Source organism: Ranitomeya variabilis, chromosome 1 (assembly GCF_051348905.1).
Source record: "Ranitomeya variabilis isolate aRanVar5 chromosome 1, aRanVar5.hap1, whole genome shotgun sequence".
Lineage (NCBI taxonomy): Eukaryota > Metazoa > Chordata > Amphibia > Anura > Dendrobatidae > Ranitomeya > Ranitomeya variabilis.
In genome coordinates this window covers 1,028,618,009-1,028,639,659 of record NC_135232.1, presented here as the reverse complement: position 1 = coordinate 1,028,639,659, position 21,651 = coordinate 1,028,618,009, and the positions used below count along the sequence as shown (strand labels likewise).

The following is a 21,651-nucleotide window of genomic DNA, read 5'->3' as shown; positions in this document are numbered from 1 at the left end:
CCCATTTTATTGTGTTAGGCCTTCGAAGCCTGTCTGCGGTCCATACTTCCACTAGGCCTCCACTGACCAGACCACTGCTGCCCGTGTACCCCTGGAACCAATTTTAAAGTGCCTACAGCCAGCCCATTTTATTGTGTTAGGCCTTCGAAGCCTGTCTGCGGTCCATACTTTAAATACTCCTCCACTCACCACCAAGCTGCCTGCCCGTGTATCCATGTAACCGCTGTAAAACTGCCATGAGCCTATTGTTTGTTATGTTAGGCCTTTGATAGCCTGTCTGCGGTCCTTACTTTAAATACTCCTCCACTCACCACCTAGCTGCCTGTGTATCCATGTAACCGATGTAAAACTGCCATGACTGCCTACTGTTTGTTATTTTAGGCCTTTGATAGCCTGTCTGCGGCCCCTACTTGCAATACTCCTCCACTGACCACAATGCTGCCTGGAGTGCCTGCCTGTGTATCCATGTAACCGATGTAAAACTGCCATGACTGCCTACTGTTTGTTATTTTAGGCCTTTGATAGCCTGTCTGCGGCCCCTACTTGCAATACTCCTCCACTGAGCACAATGCTGCCTGGAGTGCCTGCCTGTGTATCCATGTAACCGATGTAAAACTGCCATGACTGCCTACTGTTTGTTATTTTAGGCCTTTGATAGCCTGTCTGCAGCCCCTACTTGCAATACTCCTCCACTGACCACACCAATGCTGCCCGTGTACCCCTGGAACCTATTTAAAAGTTCATAGAGCCTAGTTATATATTTTATTTACTATTAATAAGGCCATGATGGACTACGCTGTACCACGCTACAAGCTAACCAGTCGACACTTCTTTTGCGAGAAAAGCCATCCCAACCCTCCACCAGCATGTAGAAGACCGCATTGTCCATGCACTCTGGCAATCTGTGAGTACAAAGGTGCACCTGACAACAGACGCATGGACCTGTAGGCATGGCCACGGAAGATTACGTGTCCATTACGGCGCAATGGGTTAATGTGGTGGATGCATGGTCCACAGGGGACAGCCTACTAAGTCTGTCTGCAGTCCCTAATTCAAATTGTCCTCCACTGTCTAAATCGGAACTTCCACCTTCTGGCTTTCGGCCTATAGTATCAGAAATTAAACTGCATTTGGCCTTCAACTTTGGTTAGGGCCTACTAACGGCTTCTGCCCCTCCCTGGTGTTGCCCTCAACTAAATAAAGCTGAGCTTCAACCTTCCGGCTCTCATTATGTGGTTTTAAAAAAAAAAATGGTGGTTAGGGCCTACTAACGGCTTCTGCCCCTCCCTGGTGTTGTCCTCAACTAAATAAAGCTGAGCTTCAACCTTCCGGCTCTCATTATGTGGTTTAAAAAAAAAAAATGGTGGTTAGGGCCTACTAACGGCTTCTGCCCCTCCCTGGTGTTGTCCTCAACTAAATAAAGCTGAGCTTCAACCTTCCGGCTCTCATTATGTGGTTTTAAAAAAAAAAATGGTGGTTAGGGCCTACTAACGGCTTCTGCCCCTCCCTGGTGTTGTCCTCAACTAAATAAAGCTGAGCTTCAACCTTCCGGCTCTCATTAAGTGGTTTTTAAAAAAAAATGGTGGTTAGGGCCTACTAACGGCTTCTGCCCCTCCCTGGTGTTGTCCTCAACTAAATAAAGCTGAGCTTCAACCTTCCGGCTCTCATTAAGTGGTTTTAAAAAAAAAAAAATTGGTGGTTAGGGCCTACTAACGGCTTCTGCCCCTCCCTGGTGTTGTCCTCAACTAAATAAAGCTGAGCTTCAACCTTCCGGCTCTCATTATGTGGTTTAAAAAAAAAAAATGGTGGTTAGGGCCTACTAACGGCTTCTGCCCCTCCCTGGTGTTGTCCTCAACTAAATAAAGCTGAGCTTCAACCTTCCGGCTCTCATTAAGTGGTTTTAAAAAAAAAATGGTGGTTAGGGCCTACTAACGGCTTCTGCCCCTCCCTGGTGTTGTCCTCAACTAAATAAAGCTGAGCTTCAACCTTCCGGCTCTCATTAAGTGGTTTTAAAAAAAAAATGGTGGTTAGGGCCTACTAACGGCTTCTGCCCCTCCCTGGTGTTGTCCTCAACTAAATAAAGCTGAGCTTCAACCTTCCGGCTCTCATTATGTGGTTTTAAAAAAAAAAAAAATGGTGGTTAGGGCCTACTAACGGCTTCTGCCCCTCCCTGGTGTTGTCCTCAACTAAATAAAGCTGAGCTTCAACCTTCCGGCTCTCATTAAGTGGTTTTAAAAAAAAAATGGTGGTTAGGGCCTACTAACGGCTTCTGCCCCTCCCTGGTGTTGTCCTCAACTAAATAAAGCTGAGCTTCAACCTTCCGGCTCTCATTATGTGGTTTTAAAAAAAAAATGGTGGTTAGGGCCTACTAACGGCTTCTGCCCCTCCCTGGTGTTGTCCTCAACTAAATAAAGCTGAGCTTCAACCTTCCGGCTCTCATTAAGTGGTTTTAAAAAAAAAAAAAATGGTGGTTAGGGCCTACTAACGGCTTCTGCCCCTCCCTGGTGTTGCCCTCAACTAAATAAAGCTGAGCTTCAACCTTCTGCTCCAAATTACCATTTTAAAAAATGCAATAGGCTTTTCCGGCCTACTAAAGGTGTCTGCCCCTCCCTGGTGTTGTCCTCAACTGAACAAAGCTGAGCTTCCACATTCTGGCTTTCGCCCTATACTATCAGATATTAAACTGCATTTGGCCTACTAGTGTGGTTAGGCCCTTGAAACAGTGTCTGCTGCTCTTGGGTTTGCTACTCCACTGAACAAAGCAATGCCGCCTGTTTAGTCCTGTTACCAATTTTGAACTGCATGTAGCCTACTTTATTCTTTGGCCCTATATCTGTTTCCTCCTCATCCTGCCCATTGCCCAGCCACTGCTAAATGAGTCTGCTGGTACATTGACCTAGACCACTACATTCCCCTTGTACTCTACACAGCCAGAATCTGTCCCTGCTGAAAGTAAGGTTCCCCTTCCCGCATGTTATACCACCTTACACAGGGACAAAGAGGAAGGTGCAGATGAAAGTGCAGGTTCCTTCATCAGGTGGGGGGGCATACTCGTTGGCGACGTCACTGGCACAGGGCCCCTCAGAGTACGCAAAAGTGTCGCTGCTGGTGGGAGGCGCCCCCGCCATGCAAACACACCGCCGTACTTTGAGGGGCCCTGTGCCAGTGGCAATGCGAACGAGTGGGCCCCCCCTGCTTGCTCAGGATCACAGCACTTGCAACTTTTAAATACTTACCTTTCCCTGCAACACCGCCGTGACGTAGTCCGCATTTCCTGGGCCCACGAAAAACTTGAGCCAGCCCTACTCCCCCCACAACTTTCCCCCAATTCCCTATGCCCAACTATTATTATACAGTTAATTAAGATTGGCAAGCTTCAGAAACAAGAATGGATGTTTTTGGCATTAAAATGGGCACTGTAGGTGTTTTCCTGGCCTCCACTCACTGCCGACTATGCTTCCCCATTGACTTGCATTGGGTTTCGTGTTTCGGTCGATCCCCGACTTTTAGCGATAATCGGCCGACTGCACTCGACTCGACTCTGGACAAAATCGGGTTTCCCAAAACCCTACTCGATCTTAAAAAAATGAAAGTCGCTCAACCCTAGTAGAGATGTATTATGAAAAGCAATGCTACAATTTCATCTCATTTTAAAAAGCAACTAATTTTTTGAATGTATACTTAATTATATTGTATTTTCTTTTATGGTATCAAATATTAAGAAGCATAGACTTGTATGAAAAACTGAAATAAAGAGTAGGAAATACAAACGTAATGAAGACATACCGAATACTTCATCTAACTCTTTATGGACTTGTAGCTGTGCCTCTGGGTGAGATGCCAGCAAATATAATGACCAATTCATGGCCGCAGCCGTTGTATCGTGGCCCTGGTAAAAGTATAGAAATTCAGGTCATATTTTTTATTAAAGATCATTAAAGGTTTTTATGCAAAATCACAAGTTTTCCTCTATCCCAAGCAATCCAGATAACGGGGCAAAACAAAGCTCCATCTTGAATATAACGGAGTTACACATGTCTGGCCTTTACTCCGTTCATTTTCTATGTGACTGCTGGAGTAAGATGAGATGAGTAAAGTTCTTTGCTATTTCCAGCAGTCCCATTAACAATGAATGAAGTGAAGGCTAAGCACCTGCATCTCCACTCTATTCAAGATAGGACTCTGCAGGACCCAGTTTTTGGAGTTCCGGAAACCAGTTCTCAGATCCCCAATGATCAGCAAGCTAACATCTGCCCATGGAAATTGGGGTTTTAAGAAAACTCTTTTAAAAGAGTTTTACCTTAATCAAAACATATTACTTATTAATAGGATAGGTGATGAGTGTGAAATATCAGAATGTTCTCCCATTAGGACTCACCCTGAGCACCAACACATGCAGAGCATCCAACCATTGAGACCCTCACTGATCACAATTACAAGAGTCCCATATCCACCATTTGAACTAAGCAGTGATCGAGAATGTGTGCGACTGCTCCATTTAATGTCTACATCACTGTTAGAGATAATCAAGAGATCACATTGATCTAACACTTATTAGGTGATACATTTTCATTATTGTAGAAACTTGAGGTCAGCTTAAGAAAACTGAGCACACCATTGAACAGCCTCCACCCTCTTCTTCGTGTATGTGAATAGTGTAGGCTACACTTAGCTGGGTGATTGCTGTATCTCTCATAAATCTCATTATAACTGCATAAGCTTGGGTTAGGTATTCATACTTTGATTCATTTTTAGTTATGGTGTTATAGCAGTGATCACTTCACATTGGGGAATGAGATAAATTGGTTGTAACATGCACTATATGGCAAATGATTTTGGGATGCGCCTATTAAAGGAACTAATAACTTACATAAGAGGAAAATACCAAAATATTCAAAAGTATACAGTATATAACGTCCGACGAATAACACTAAAATTATAGAACTAACAAATTTGTATTAAAACAGAACATCAGGCAATAATTATATGCAAATCACTTTATCTGATACATTTTTTAAAACAAATTATTTAATAGAATTTTGAAACATGATAAAAAATATTATAAAAAAGAGGGAAAGGGAAGTGCCATGATTGAAATAAAAGTTAATGAACAATTGAATTTACTACACTATAATAATGAAATATATTAATGTCCACTGTGCATAAAGTAGCAAAACATAAAAAATTGACAAGATAGTGTAATATTGAATAAATAACATAAGATGAAGATGAATTCAGAATTGTTGATAATGAAAAACGATATTTGCAGCCCTAAATATAAATCTCTAGCGACTAGGGAGTAAATTCATAATGATCTGGTGTAATGCAACTAGGAATACTGCTCAGTCCACAGGTATAAGGAACCCATATCAGAGATCAGAAGATACATATTCCAAAAAAGCATGAAAGCATAATACTGACCAACTATGAAACACCACAGTGAAGTGGTGTAAGGGGGCTGTTATGATATGGAAATATAAATATTTATTATTAATAATTATGAATTCATCCAGATCTTATGCTATTTATTCAACAGTACTCAATTTTAGGTTTCCAGCTTTTTGGGAAAAATTTGGGAAATGCCCTATTATGTTCCAGCATGACTGTGCTCCAGTGCACAGAGCAAGATTCATAAAGGCATGGTTGGATAATTTTGATCTGGATGAACTTTTCTGGCCTCACAGAGAGGCATGACATCCACCATAACAGCCAACATCAGGGTCTGACATTACAAATACTTTTCTGGACGAATAAGGAAAAATTCCCAAAATCTTGTAGAAAGTGAAACTTATATAGCTGCAAAGGATGACAAACTCATATTAATATCTATGGATGTAGAATGACATGCGATAAAAGCTCCTATAGGTGGCCAAATACTTTTGTCTATATAGTGTATATATATTACTTAACGGTGTTGTCTGGTCTTAAGCTGTATGTGACAGTAGACTTGTGAATCCTCATATCGCACTAATTGTGTGCTTTCAGGATTCTCCGATGCCAGAGCCAGGAGCAGCGGGACCATGACCACAAGTATATGATTTGCATACATGCAGTAAAGCGCCGACTAGATGGGTGCAGACTTGCTCAATGCAAGTGTATTGAGCAATCCTGGATACAGTCTAGTCAGAATGTGGCCGGAAGTATGCAAGTCACACCAGACAATTTTGAAAACATGCATTATGTGTGCAATGTGAGGATTCACAAGTGTGCAGACACATAGAGTGACTGCAGATTTGCAGCTTATGATCAGACAACCCCTTTAAAGTAGGCCTGCCAGTCTACTAATGTGTGTATTGTAGTAAATACTTGTAAGAAATAATAATGCTGGAGTATCTTTTTTAAGAACTCTTCATGTGTACAGTATCTTTTGTATCCCTCCTTGAATTGTATGAATATGCTGACAAGTGGGCATGACCGTTCCTCTTGTCAGGAGAAGACATCATTACTAGACATGAGCAAATATCATCTGCTCCCTCCTTATTCGGCAAGTTATAACACTTACCGAAGAAGCTGCAATGGGAACCCGGATAACTGGAGCACTGACGATAATCAGGTGTCCCGCGCTGCAGCTGCATTTGTCACGGCTGTGTGACAGTCACAACACATGCATGGAGAGCCTGTGTGCAGGGCCAGCATTTGGGGCAGGCAGACCAGATAGATGCCTGGGGCCCCCACTCATAAAGGGGGGCCCCTGCATCTGCAGCCCCTTTATGAAGTGCACAGGGGGTGCACAGCAGTGAATAACGCTGTGCATCCTCTGTAGTCCCGGAGCGTCTCTCCCAAACCCCCCTCCAGTCCCCCTCACTCTTTCTCCTTGCAGTCAGGTTAGAAGTTGAAGGGGAGGGGCCTGATTTCAGCACAGCAGAGGTCAGAGCTGGGCCAGGAACTGAAGATGCCTGCAGCCCTGTGTGTGTGTGTCATCTCCTCCTGAGTCTTCATCATGGCTGCTCCTAGCACTGTCCTGGGAATGGATCTGTACAAGTGAAGCCACAGAACCTGGTATGTATACATGTATATGTGTATCTGTGTGTGTACATGTGCAGTATACAGTGTGTCTGTATATGTGTTTATGGTATGTGTATGCATATATACAGTATATAGTATGATTGTGTATATCTGTGGTGCATGTGAGTATATATATATATATATATATATATATATATATATATATATATACAGTATATATACTAGAATGTGGCCCGATTCTAATGCATTGGGTATTCTAGAATATGTATGACAAAACTTGTTCAGTAAACGTAAACGTAGCATATAACAGCCCACGTAGCATATAGCACAGCCCATGTAGTATATAGCACAGCCACATAGCATATAACACAGCCCACGTAGCATATAGCACAGCCATGTAGTATCTAACACAGCTCACGTAGCATATAACACAGCCCACATAGTATGTAGTACAGTCCACGTAGTACATAACACAGCCACATAGTATATAGCACAGTCCACGTAGTGTATAGCACAATCCACGTAGTATATAGTACAGTCCACATAGTATATAACACAACCCACATAGTATATAGCACAGTGCACATAGTATATAGCACAATCCATGTAGTGCATAGTACAGTCCATGTAGTATATAGCACAGCCACGTAGTATATAGCACAGCCACGTAGTATATAGCACAGCCACGTAGTATATAGCACAGGCTCAGCCTCTGTAGTGTAAAGCACAGTCCACATAGTATATAGCACAGTCCACGTAGTATATAGCACAATCCACGTAGTATATAGTACAGTCCATGTAGTATATAACACAGCCCACGTAGTATATAGCACAGTCCACATAGTATATAGCACAATCCACGTAGTATATAGCACAGTGCACTTAGTATATAGCACAGCCACGTAGTATATAGCACAGCCATGTAGTATATAGCACAGGCACAGCCACGTAGTATATCGCAGCCACATAGTATATAGCACAGCCACAGAGTATATAACAGCCCACGTAGTATATTATACAGCCCACATAGTATATAGCAGTGTGGGCACCATATCCCTGTTAAAAAAATTATTGAAATAAAAAAATAAAAAATAGTTATATACTCACCTTCCGGCGGCCCCCGGATCCAGCCCCGGAGTTAGCGATGCTCTCGCCAGGTCCGTTCCCAGTGATGCTTTGCGACAATAACCCGTGATGACGTAGTGGTCTCATGTGATCCTACATCATCTGGGGTCATTTCGCAAAGCATTACTGGGAACGGAGCTGCCGAGAGCATCGCGAGGATGGGGAAGGCTTTGGAGGCCGCCGGAAGGTGAGAATAGCATGATTTTTTTTTTTATTATTATTTTTAACATTTTATTTTTTTACTATTGATGCTGCATAGGCTGCATCAATAGTAAAGCCTGTCGCTGATTGGTCGCAACCAATCAGCGACGCGGGATTTCCGTTACAGACAAACAGACGGAAATGGACCACAGACAATTATATATATATATATATATATATATATATATATATATATATATATATACACACACATGTGCATACAGTATATAGTATGTGTATGTATGTTATATTTGTATACTGCTTGTGTGGAGTATATTGTGTAAATATATATAAACTGTATATGCATGTGAGCATACTGTATATACTGTATTAAACTGAATGTTTCTGTGTGTATATACTTTATATAGTGTGTGTTTCTATATATATAAAGTATATACACTCACCGGCCACTTTATTAGGTACACCATGCTAGTAACGGGTTGGACCCCCTTTTGCCTTCAGAACTGCCTCAATTCTTCGTGGCATAGATTCAACAAGGTGCTGGAAGCATTCCTCAGAGATTTTGGTCCATATTGACATGATGGCATCACACAGTTGCCGCAGATTTGTCGGCTGCACATCCCAAAGATGCTCCATACAAGGCAGGATGGATGCATGCTTTCATGTTGTTTACGCCAAATTCTGACCCTACCATCCAAATGTCGCAGCAGAAATCGAGACTCATCAGACCAAGCAACGTTTTTCCAATCTTCTACTGTCCAATTTCGATGAGCTTGTACAAATTGTAGCCTCAGTTTCCTGTTCTTAGCTGAAAGGAGTGGTACCCGGTGTGGTCTTCTGCTGCCCATCTGCCTCAAAGTTCGACGCACTGTGCGTTCAGAGATGCTCTTAGGCCTACCTTGGTTGTAACGGGTGGCGATTTGAGTCACTGTTGCCTTTCTATCAGCTCGAACCAGTCTGCCCATTCTTCTCTGACCTCTGGCATCAACAAGGCATTTCTGCCCACAGAACTGCCGCTCACTGGATTTTTTTTCTTTTTCGGACCATTCTCTGTAAACCCTAGAGATGGTTGTGCGTGAAAATCCCAGTAGATCAGCAGTTTCTGAAATACTCAGACCAGCCCTTCTGGCACCAACAACCATGCCACGTTCAAAGGCACTCAAATCACCTTTCTTCCCCATACTGATGCTCGGTTTGAACTGCAGGAGATTGTCTTGACCATGTCTACATGCCTAAATGCACTGAGTTGCCGCCATGTGATTGGCTGATTAGAAATTAAGTGTTAACAAGAAGTTGGAAAGGTGTACCTAATAAAGTGGCCGGTGAGTGTATAATGTGTGTACATGTATAGTGTATATCTGTGTATACAGTACAGATCAAAAGTTTGGACACACCTTCTCATTTAAAGATTTTTCTGTATTTCCATGACTATGATAATTGTACATTCACACTGAACGCATCAAAACTATGAATTAACACATGTGGAATTATATACTTAACAAAAAAGTGTGAAACAACTGAAATTATGTCTTATATTCTAGGTTCTTCAAAATAGCCACCTTTTGCTTTGATGACTGCTTTGCATACTCTTGGCATTCTCTTGATGAGCTTCAAGAGGTAGTCACCGGGAGTGGTTTTCACTTCACAGGTGTGCCCTGTCAGGTTTAATAAATAGGATTTCTTGCCTTATAAATGGGGTTGGGACCATCAGTTGTGTTGTGCAGAAATCTGGTGGATACACAGCTGATAGTCCTACTGAATAGACTGTTAGAATTTGCATTATGGCAAGAAAAAAGCAGCTAAGTAAAGAAAAATGAGTGGCCATCATTACTTTAAGAAATGAAGGTCAGTCAGTTCGAAAAATTGGGAAAACTTTGAAAGTGTCTCCAAGTGCAGTGGCAAAAACCATCAAGAGCTACAAAAACACTGGCTCACATGCAGCTCTCTGGCACCCCCCTTACTCTCAGGTCAGACTAGGTACTGCATGTAGGGTAATTAGTCACCAGAAAGGCTGCCTGCTATGTACTGGCTATTGGGCATGCTGCAACGAGGGCGATATAACTACTCCCACTAAGGCGGGAACAATAATTATCAACGCCGCCGTCTCTACCAAGATTCCCAATCGCACAGAACAAAGTATGCTGCCACCAGCTCTGATTTCCTAAGGATTAAAGGGTTCGGAGCCAACCCAAATCAGTAGCGTAATTAACTTCAGAGGAAGCGACATAGAAGGACTCTGGATTCCTTGCTCATCTGTGGTGCTTTATTGCCATTTTCCAAGATGGCGTCTGCTGCCTCAAATCTGCTCATGTGATCTGACTTCCCTGTCTTTATAAGCCTGGTTTGCTTAATACTCCTTGCTAGTGTTGAGCATTCCGATACCGCAAGTATCGGGTATCGGCCGATACTTGCGGTATCGGAATTCCGATACCGAGATCCGATACTTTTGTGGTATCGGGAATCGGAATCGGAAGTTCCCAGTGTATGGTTCCCAGGGTCTGAAGGAGATGAAACTCTCCTTCAGGCCCTGGGATCCATATCCATGTAAAAAATAAAGAATTAAAATAAAAAATATTGATATACTCACCTCTCCGGAGGCCCCTGGACATCACCGCTGGTAACCGGCAGCCTGCTTTGCTTAAAATGAGCGCGTTCAGCACCTTCCATGACGTCACGGCTTCTGATTGGTCGCGTGCCGCTCATGTGACCGCCATGCGACCAATCACAAGCCGTGACGTAATTCTCAGGTCCTAAATTCCTAGAATTCGGAATTTAGGACCTGAGAATGACGTCACGGCTTGTGATTGGTCGCGTGGCGGTCACATGAGCGGCACGCAACCAATCAGAAGCCGTGATGTCATGAAAGGCCCTAAACGCACTCATTTTAAGCAAAGAAGGCTGCCGGTTACCAGCAGTGATGTCCAGGGGCCTCCGGAGAGGTGAGTATATCAATATTTTTTATTTTAATTCTTTATTTTACACAGTAATATGGATCCCAGGGCCTGAAGGAGAGTTTCCTCTCCTTCAGACCCTGGGAACCATCAGGATACCTTCCGATACTTGGTGTCCCATTGACTTGTATTGGTATCGGGTATCGGTATCGGCGATATCCGATACTTTTCGGGTATCGGCCGATACTATCCGATACCGATATTTTCAAGTATCGGACGGTATCGCTCAACACTACTCCTTGCTTGTGTATTCTTCCTGAGTCCCTGGCTTGTGCTACAAGAGACTTCCCCTCTTCAGATAAACTGGCTCTGCCTATTCAGCAAACCTTCTCAGCTCTCAGAGGTTCTCCTGCATTACTCTGCATTCTTCTCCTGCCTGCTGGGACATGTAAACTCATCCTGCTACAGCTAATCTTGTTTGGTTTCCACTGCTAGTTTATTTGACTGTTTCTGGACTCTTTGCTAGTACTGCCAGCCTTGGTTTGAACTGTGTCTTATGATCTGCATTTCCCCAGAAAGTGCTACTCCCTTTAGACTTTGCCTGCAGCAGAGCTGCTAACGAACTATTCCTAAGAAGAACCCTGTTGCCGTCCACTAGAACTGTTGTGCACGTACTGCACCCATGTTTGTGCATTTGAATATTGACTTTGCCTGCAGCAGAGCTGCAAGGAACTTATCCTGTTTTCACCTTATTTGCTGTGTTTTGAACTTGCTCACGCAGTGCACCAGTGTTTGTTTTTGAATAATACAGACTTATCACTATACTTGGTTCTGCTGCTTATTTGTCTCAAGCCAAGAGATTCCTGAGTGCTCCACTATAATTGTTACACAAAAGTTCATTTATAGAACTGGGATAACACGCTAGTAAATGATATATGTTACTCCATAAAAAGGTAGGCAGTGTTTTCAAAGTATAAAAGATATTATAAAGAAGACAAAATCATGTGTACAGTACAAATTACAAATAAAATGGGATTAAACTTGAAAAGAACACTTACAGGTCGTTATGTCATGATATCATCTTGGCTGGCCTGTGGCTTAGGAGGATAAAAACATCTAGATGCATAGCACATATGTAGAGAGCAGCTGGACCCCGGACACAAGACGCTGGAATGCTGTCTCACTAAGATATTCTTAGCTCAAACCCAGGCACTCCCGCTGTGGTGACATCATTTAGAGGCTGACACCTCCCCTTTACTTAGGATATGAAAACTATTTTTTATGCATAACTTGCTGTGTGAACCTCGCATAAGTACGACACCATGCTCATGATGTTCCCCAAGTCAGGGGCATTCTTTTAGGTGTGAACACGGAGTAATTACCTGAACCACTTACTGAGAAATCCGCACTTTACACTCGTTGCGTTTAGCTGCTACCTCCTTCAGTGAGTTATAAATATACCGATGGACATCCGGAATATATAATTCTTATCTCTCTAGTCCAAATCGGTGCCGCTATATATAACTTTATTCGAACAAAGAAACTCAGGTCTTTACACCATTTCCAACTAGTATTAGATGGGAGGGGGGAATGAGTAGTTTTCACAAAGACTGGTATTTGCAGCTACAGCCATAAATTCTAGTGAGGGTTTTGAATTACACACATAGCAGCAGGCAGAAGAGGGGGGGTCGGAATGGCCCACAGAGTCTGTTCTCTGCTCCTGGATGTAGCAGAGCTCGGTGTGCGTGATAATACACAATCAAATACCTCATGTTCCTGACAATGAGGAAGGTTTCTGCCAGACAAATTCATTGGATTAAGAGAGCAGCTGCCAAAATACCATTACAAAGCAGCAAACAATTATTTGAAGCTGCTGGTGCCTCTGTAGTCCCTCGATCCTCAAGGTGTAGGATCCTTCAAAGGCTGGATGTGGTGCATAAAGCTACTACTTGGCCACCCCTAAACAGTGTTCACAAGCAGAAACGGTTGCAGTGGGCCCAGACATACATGAAGACAAATTTCCAAATAGTCTTGTTTACTGATGAGTGTCGAGCAACCCTGGATGGTCCAGATGGATGGAGTAGTGAATGGTTGGTGGAAGGCCACCATGTCCCAACAAGGCTGCGACGTCAGCAAGAAGGTGGAGGAGTCATGTTTTGGGCCAGAATCATGGGGAAACAGCTGGTAGGGCCCTTTAAAGTTCCTGAAGGTATGAAAATGACCTCTGCAAAGTATATAGAGTTTCTGACTGACAACTTTCTTCCATGGTATAAAAAGCAGAAATGTGCCTTCAGGAGCAAAATCATTTTCATGCATGACAATGCATCATCTCATGCTGCAAAGAATACCTCTGAGTCATTGGCTGCTGGGGAATAAAAGGAGATAAACTCATGGTGTGGTCACCATCTTCCCCTGACCTCAACCCTATAGAGAACCTTTGGAGTTTCATCAAGCAAAATATCTATGAGGGTGGGAGGCAGTTCACATCAAAACAGCAGCTCTGGGAGGCTATTCTGACTTCATGCAAAGAAATAGAAGCAGAAATTCTCCAAAAACTCACAAATTCAATGGATGCAAGATTTGTGAAGGTGATATCAAAGAAGGGCTCCTATGTTAACATGTAACTTGGCCTGTTAGGATGTTTTGGAGTTAAATAGCTTTTTTGTTCAGTGAATGTGACCTCCTAATGCGGCAAATTCCACAAATGAGCATTTTCAGTTCTTTAAAAAATATCTAATGTTTAGAAATTCTACTTTGCCTAATAATTTGGAACAGTGTATTTTGAATTTTTATTCATTTTGGAGATTATACTGTTATCATTGGGAGGTTTCTTCAATAAAATTCGATGTATAATCTAATGGGTGATGACTTTTATTAAGCTGCGTATCACCCCTACTCTGGAACCCTCTACCACAACACATCAGACTCTCGCCTACCATCGAAACCTTCAAAAAGAGCCTGAAGACCCACCTCTTCCGACAAGCCTACAACCCAAGACCACTGATAATCTCCCTCGATCTGGGGCTCCACGCAAAATCTCACCCCGTGGGGTGAAAATGGTCAAAAGAACAGTGAGCAAAAATCCCAGAACCACATGGGTGGACCTAGTAAATGACCTGCACAGAGCTGGGACCACCATAACAAAGGCTACCATCAGTAACCCACTATGCCACCAGGGACTCAGATCCTGCAGTGTCAGATGTGTCCCCCTGCTTAAGCCAGTTCATATCCGGGCCTGTCTGAAGTTTGCTAGAGAGTATTTAGATTATCCAGAAGAGTATTCTGATAATGTCATATGGTCTGATGAAACCAAAGTAGAATTATTTGGTAGAAACAAAACTTGTCGTGTTTGGAGAAGACAGAATGCTGAGTTGCATCCAAATTACACCATACCTACTGTGAAGCATGGGGATGGCAACATCATGCATTGGGGCTGTTCTGCAAAGGGACCAGGATGACTGATTCGTGTACATGAAAGAATGATTGTGGCCATGTATCGTGAGTAGGGTTGAGCGAAACGGATCGTTCATTTTCATAAGTCGCCGACTTTTGGCAAAGTCGGCGTCTCATGAAACCCGACCCGATCCCTGTGTGGGGTCGGCCATGCGGTACGCGATCTTGGCGCCAAAGTCGCGTTTCGTATGACGCGTTTAGCGCCATTTTTTCAGCCAATGAAGGAGTGTGGGCAGAGTGATGACATAGGGGTTAGGGGCGTGCACGGCTATCATCATTTTATCGCTTGTGCGCAGAAGGGATTTGCAATGTGTAACACGAGATTTTCTGTGCTGGGACGGAGGGGAATATGGGACGGAGGGGGAGAGAGAGAGAGAGAGAGAGAGAGAGAGAGAGAGAAAAAAAAAATTAATATCCCCATTGACGTGCATAGGGTTTCGTGTTCCGGCCGATCCTCGACTTTTCACAGTAATCAGCCGATTTCGCCCGACTCGACTTTTCAAAAAGTCGGGTTTCGCAAAACATGAGTCGACCCTAAAAAGGTCAACCTTTCGTGAGATTTTGAGTGAAAACCTCATTCCATCAGCAACGACACTGAAGATGAAACGTGGATGGGTCTTTCAGCATGATAATGATCCCAAGCACACCACCAGGGCAATGAAGAAGTGGCTTCGTAAGAACCATATGAAGGTCGTAGAGTTGCCAAGCCAGTCTCCTGATCTCAACCCCATAGAAAACCTTTGGAGGGAGTTAAAAGTCCGTGTTGCCCAGCGACGTGCCCAAAACATCACTGCTCTAGAGGAGATCTGCATGGAGGAATGGGCTAACATACCACCAAAAGTGTGTGTCAACCTTGTGAAGACTTGCAGAAAACGTTTGACCTCTGTCATTGCCAACAAAGAATTTATAACAAAATATTGAAATGAACTTTTGTTAATGACAAAATACTTATTTCCCACCATAATTTGCAAAATAAATCTTGCCAAATCAGACAAGGTGATTTTCTGGATTTGTTTTCACATTTTGACTCTCATAGTTGTGGTCTACCTATGATGTCAACTACAGGCCTCTCTCATCTTTTAGTCGGGGAACTTAGACAATTAGTGGCTGACTAAATACTTTTTCTCCCCACTGTGTATAAAATATATATATACACTCACCGGCCACTTTATTAGGTACACCATGCTAGTAACGGGTTGGACCCCCTTTTGTCTTCAGAACTGCCTCAATTCTTCGTGGCATAGATTCAACAAGGTGCTGGAAGCATTCCTCAGAGATTTTGGTCCATATTGACATGATGGCATCACACAGTTGCCGCAGATTTGTCGGCTGCACATCCCAAAGATGCTCCATACAAGGCAGGATGGATCCATGCTTTCATGTTGTTTACGCCAAATTCTGACCCTACCATCCGAATGTCGCAGCAGAAATCGAGACTCATCAGACCAAGCAACGTTTTTCCAATCTTCTACTGTCCAATTTCGATGAGCTTGTACAAATTGTAGCCTCAGTTTCCTGTTCTTAGCTGAAAGGAGTGGTACCCGGTGTGGTCTTCTGCTGCTGTAGCCCATCTGCCTCAAAGTTCGACGCACTGTGCGTTCAGAGATGCTCTTAGGCCTACCTTGGTTGTAACGGGTGGCGATTTGAGTCACTGTTGCCTTTCTATCAGCTCGAACCAGTCTGCCCATTCTCCTCTGACCTCTGGCATCAACAAGGCATTTCCGCCCACAGAACTGCTGCTCACTGGATTTTTTTTCTTTTTCGGACCATTCTCTGTAAACCCTAGAGATGGTTGTGCGTGAAAATCCCAGTAGATCAGCAGTTTCTGAAATACTCAGACCAGCCCTTCTGGCACCAACAACCATGCCACGTTCAAAGGCACTCAAATCACCTTTCTTCCCCATACTGATGCTCGGTTTGAACTGCAGGAGATTGTCTTGACCATGTCTACATGCCTAAATGCACTGAGTTGCCGCCATGTGATTGGCTGATTAGAAATTAAGTGTTAACAAGAAGTTGGACAGGTGTACCTAATAAAGTGGCCAGTGAGTGTATATATATATATATATATATATATATATATATACAGGGCTGTATTTGCCACTAGGCACTTGAGGGCACGTGCCTAGGGTGCCAGGATGCAGGGGGCACACTTGAGCAAGTTTTTTTTTTTTTTATAAAGTCTGGGGTCAACCACCCGCCCCTACCCACCTACCTCCCTCCACCCCACCTCCCCACCTCCTTGAAGACGTCATACTCACCCTCCTCCAACGGTGCCTGCAACTCCGTCTCAGCGCTGGCAGCTCGTCCTGTCCTCAGCGGTCACGTGGTTCTGCTCAATAAGGTGATGAATATGGATGCATATTCATCACCTTAATGAGTGGTACCACGTGACCGCTCATACAGGAAGAAGCTGCAGCGGGACAGAGATGCCGTGAAGTTCAGCGCCACGCGGTGTGAGAAAGGTGAGTATGACTGACAGGGGAGGACAGGAGGAGGATGGAGGAGGATGGGGGAGGATGGAGGAGCCATGCATATAGGATGGGAGGATGGGCGAGCCATGCATACAGGATGGGAGGATGGGGGAGCCATGCATACAGGATGGGAGGATGGCAGAGCCATGTATACAGGGTGGGAGGATGGGGGAGCCATGCATACAGGATGGGAGGATGGGGGAGCCGAGCCATGCATACAAGTTGGGAGGATGGGGGAGCCATGCATACAGGATGGGAGGATGGGGGAGCCATGCATACAGGATGGGAGGATGGGGGAGCCGAGCCATGCATACCAGATAGGAGGATAGGGGAGCCAAGCCATGCATACAGAATGGGAGGATAAGGGAGCCATGCATAAAGGTTGGGAGGATGGGGGAGCTATGCATACAGGATGGGAGGATGGGGGAGCAGAGCCATGCATACAGGATGGGAGGATGGGGGAGCCGAGCCATGCATACAGGATGGGGGGGCCAAGCCATGCATACAGGATGGGAGGATGGGGGAGCCATGCATACAAGATGGGAGGGGGGAGCCGAGCCATGCATACCAGATGGGAGAATGGGGGAGCTGAGCCATGCAAACAGAATGGGAGGATGGGGGAGCCATGCATACAGGATGGGAGGATGGCGGAGCCATGCATACAGGGTGGGAGGATGGGGGAGCCATGCATACAGGGTGGGAGGATGGGGGAGCCATGCATACAGGATGGGAAGATGGGGGACCCATGCATACAGGATGGGAGGATGGGGGAGCTATGCATACAGGATGGGAGGATGGGGGAGCCGAGCCATGCATACAGGATGGGAGGATGGGGGAGCCATGCATACAGGATGGGAGGATGGCAGAGCCATGTATACAGGGTGGGAGGATGGGGGAGCCATGCATACAGGATGGGAGGATGGGGGAGCCGAGCCATGCATACAAGTTGGGAGGATGGGGGAGCCATGCATACAGGATGGGAGGATGGGGGAGCCATGCATACAGGATGGGAGGATGGGGGAGCCGAGCCATGCATACCAGATAGGAGGATAGGGGAGCCAAGCCATGCATACAGAATGGGAGGATAAGGGAGCCATGCATAAAGGATGGGAGGATGGGGGAGCTATGCATACAGGATGGGAGGATGGGGGAGCAGAGCCATGCATACAGGATGGGAGGATGGGGGAGCCGAGCCATGCATACAGGATGGGGGGGCCAAGCCATGCATACAGGATGGGAGGATGGGGGAGCCATGCATACAAGATGGGAGGGGGGAGCCGAGCCATGCATACCAGATGGGAGAATGGGGGAGCTGAGCCATGCAAACAGAATGGGAGGATGGGGGAGCCATGCATACAGGACTCGCGCTGCAGAGGCGAACACTGGTGGTAAGTGCTCCAGTGGAGATGAAGACACCGAAGATTAAGTGCATGGGGGGACAATTTGAGTTGAAATGGGGTTATTTATTATGTGCTGGGAGAATTGGAGTGGAGATGGGGGATTTATTATGTGTGGGGACAATTGGAGTGGGGATGGAGGGATTTAATGTAATGGGGAGATTTGAGGACACAAAATGAAGAGCAAAGGGGGAGATGGGGAAACAGTACAGGGGAATGGGGGCATGTAATAGGAAACAGTACAGGTGAATGGGGGCATGTATGAGGAAACAGTATGGGGAATGGGGGGCATGTATGAGGAAACAGTATAGGGAATGGGGGGCATGTATGAGGAAACAGCACGGGGGAATGGGGGGCATGTATGAGGAAACAGTATGGGGGAATGGGGGGCATGTATGAGGAAACAGTCCTGGGGAATGGGGGGCATGTATGAGGAAACAGTACAGGGGAATGGTGGGCATGTATGAGGAAACAGTACTGGGGAATGGGGCACATGTATGAGGAAACAGTATGGGGGAATGGGGGGCATGTATGAGGAAACAATATGGGGGATGGGTGCAGACAGTATGGGGAGTGAACGGGGGAATGTATGCGAACACAGTATGAGTAGTGATGTGAAAAATGGATGTGGACAGAGTACGGGAGTGAGGGTGATGGGATGTGTGCAGACACAGTATGGGGAATCAGGTGAGTAGGCAGTATAGAAAGTGAGGGAGTAAATATGAGGAGACAGTATGGTGAACAGGGGGGATGTGAGAGGAGATAGTATGAGGAGGGAGGGGAATAGTGTGAGGAGACAGTATGGGGCAGAAAAGTGAGTGGGCACAGAATAGAAACTGAGTAGTGGGGGCATAGCATGGAGGGACAGTGTAATGGTACAGCCAGGAGGGGACAGTATACCAAGGAGGGAGAGTGTGATGAGAGAGTACAGTATAAATACTGGGCCCTATAGGGGGACACAGCGTGAGAGGACAGTGTGAAGAGTGGGCCGGTATGGAAAGGAGAGGTCAGTGTGAAGAGCAGGTACCATAAGAGGGACAATGTGGGGGTCATATTTTGTGCAGACAATATAGTGAGGGGCAATATTTTATTCAGGAGCATTATAATGACACTTATATCTTTAAGGGCATCATGTGGAGATTTTCTGCAAAAAAGCGGAGAAGATGGAAGTCTGCAGAGACGAGCTGTGGATGAGAAAACTCATCAAGGGGTCTGGACAAGATGAAGAAAAGAAGATCGGCTCCAGAGACATCATCTATACGGTACCTGGATGTAAATGTTATTTGTGATGCTAACTCTCATGTTTTTATTTATGTAAGGAGCATTAAAGGGGATGTCCAGATTTGTAATGAGTCTGCAGTCATTCTTTGTGACTTCAGACTTCTGAATTCTCACAGTGCGCAGTGCACGCTGTCAGGATTCTGTTGTGCTGGTGATTTACATACATGCAGTCACTTACCGACTAGACATGTGTGGCCTCACTCAATGAAAATGAACTGAGTGAGGCTGGGCACGTCTAGTCAGAATGTGGTCAGAAGTATACAAATCGCATGCTTGTGCTGACATGACTGTCCAGCGGCAAGGGAGAATCCTAAAAGTGTGCAGTGCATTAGTTGTGAGAATTCATTAGCCTGCGATGTCAGGATTCAGCTCTGCAGGTTCCAGCAGTCATCACATGGACACTTCGCTCATATGCGATTTTCATACTCATGGTCCTGTGACAACGAGCTTCTCTTCTGGTTCTCTGTTTTTCACTGAACATTGAGAGCATTAGGGAGAGGAGCTCGTGGGTACATGACTAAGTGTGCAAACCGCATATGTCCTTGGCGGGGAGGGGAGGGCACCAAAATGAATTCTTGCCCCTGGTGCCAGAAACCCTAGATACACCTCAGCCGGTATGCTACTGCGAGCGGTGATTACCGGGTCCGGTGGAGGGATTTCTGTGCACAGTGCAGCACAGGCAGTGAGGCAGGGACTGAGGATGTGCACAGAGAGAGGATGGAGACCCAGAGACTGCCCGTCCCAGTCTACGCCGTAGCCTGGAGCCCTCATTATCATAGGAATATGGCAGTTATTAAATTGTTTTTCTAAAGCTTTATAGTGTAGTTTTAGGTCAGAGAGATGGTTAGGGATGAGCTAGCAAGGTGCAGGGACAGGTAGTGATGGCTACTTGCGGACATGTGCGGCACTTGCGGTATTGCACTTGCGGTGAGACAAAAAAACACTGCTAGTGTTTTTTTCCATTGCTGCAAGTACCGCATTTGCCGAATCGCGGCAAAACCGCAAGTGCCGCACAAGTCTGCAAGTACCACAGGGAATGAATGAGGCCGAACGTAGTTGCCTCATTCATTCATTGTGATCCATAAGTGATCCATTACGCGGCAGATGTGGAAAAACTGCCGGATCTGCTGCAAAAGGCTACTTTCACATCAGCGATTTTTGCCAAAGTCACTGACAATAGTGTCATACTCACCAATGGGGGAGGCAGCACTAAAAGTGCATAGGGCAGCAGAAACTCTAAATACGGCCCTTTATATATATATACACACGCACACATTATGAAGGTCCTCACACCCACCATTCCTCACACAATCCTTCATCATCCCCTATTCTCCACACAAATTCCCCACACAGTCCTTCATCACCCCATTCCCCACACAGTCCCTCATCATCCCCCCATTCCCCACACAGCCCCTCATTATCCCCCCTTTCCCCATACAACACTTCATCATCCCTTCTCCCCACACAGCCCCTCATCACCCCCCATTCCCCACATAGTCCCTCATCATCCCCCATTCCCCACACAGCCCCTCATCATCCTCCCTTCTCCCCACACAGCCCCTCATCATCCCCCCATTCCCCTCACAGCCCCTCATCACCTGCCATTCCCCACACAGCCCCTCATCCCCAACAGCCCCTAATCATCGCTTCTCCCCACAGAGCCCCTCATCACACCCCAAATCCCCACACAGTCCCTCATCATTCCCCCATTTCCCACACAGCCCCTCATCACCCCCCATTCCCCACATAGCCTCTCATCATCCCCCAATTCCCCACACAGCCCCTCATCGTCCCCCATTCCCCACACAGCCCCATCATCACCCCAATTCCCCACACAGCCCCTCATCATTCACCCTTCTCCCCACAGCCCATCATCTCCCCACAGCCCCTAATCATCCCTTC

At 45.4% G+C, this 21,651-nt stretch overlaps 1 protein-coding gene across 1 annotated transcript in view; it reads right to left on the bottom strand.

Moving 5' to 3' along the window:
• Positions 1-21,651, bottom strand: part of LOC143793050 (cytochrome P450 4V2-like) — a 187,142-nt gene that overhangs the window by 114,119 nt on the left and 51,372 nt on the right. Inside the window, exon 8 of the mRNA XM_077279638.1 lies at positions 3,787-3,889. Within this exon, the coding sequence (XP_077135753.1) occupies positions 3,787-3,889 (103 nt within the window). The remainder of the gene's footprint in view (positions 1-3,786; positions 3,890-21,651) is intronic.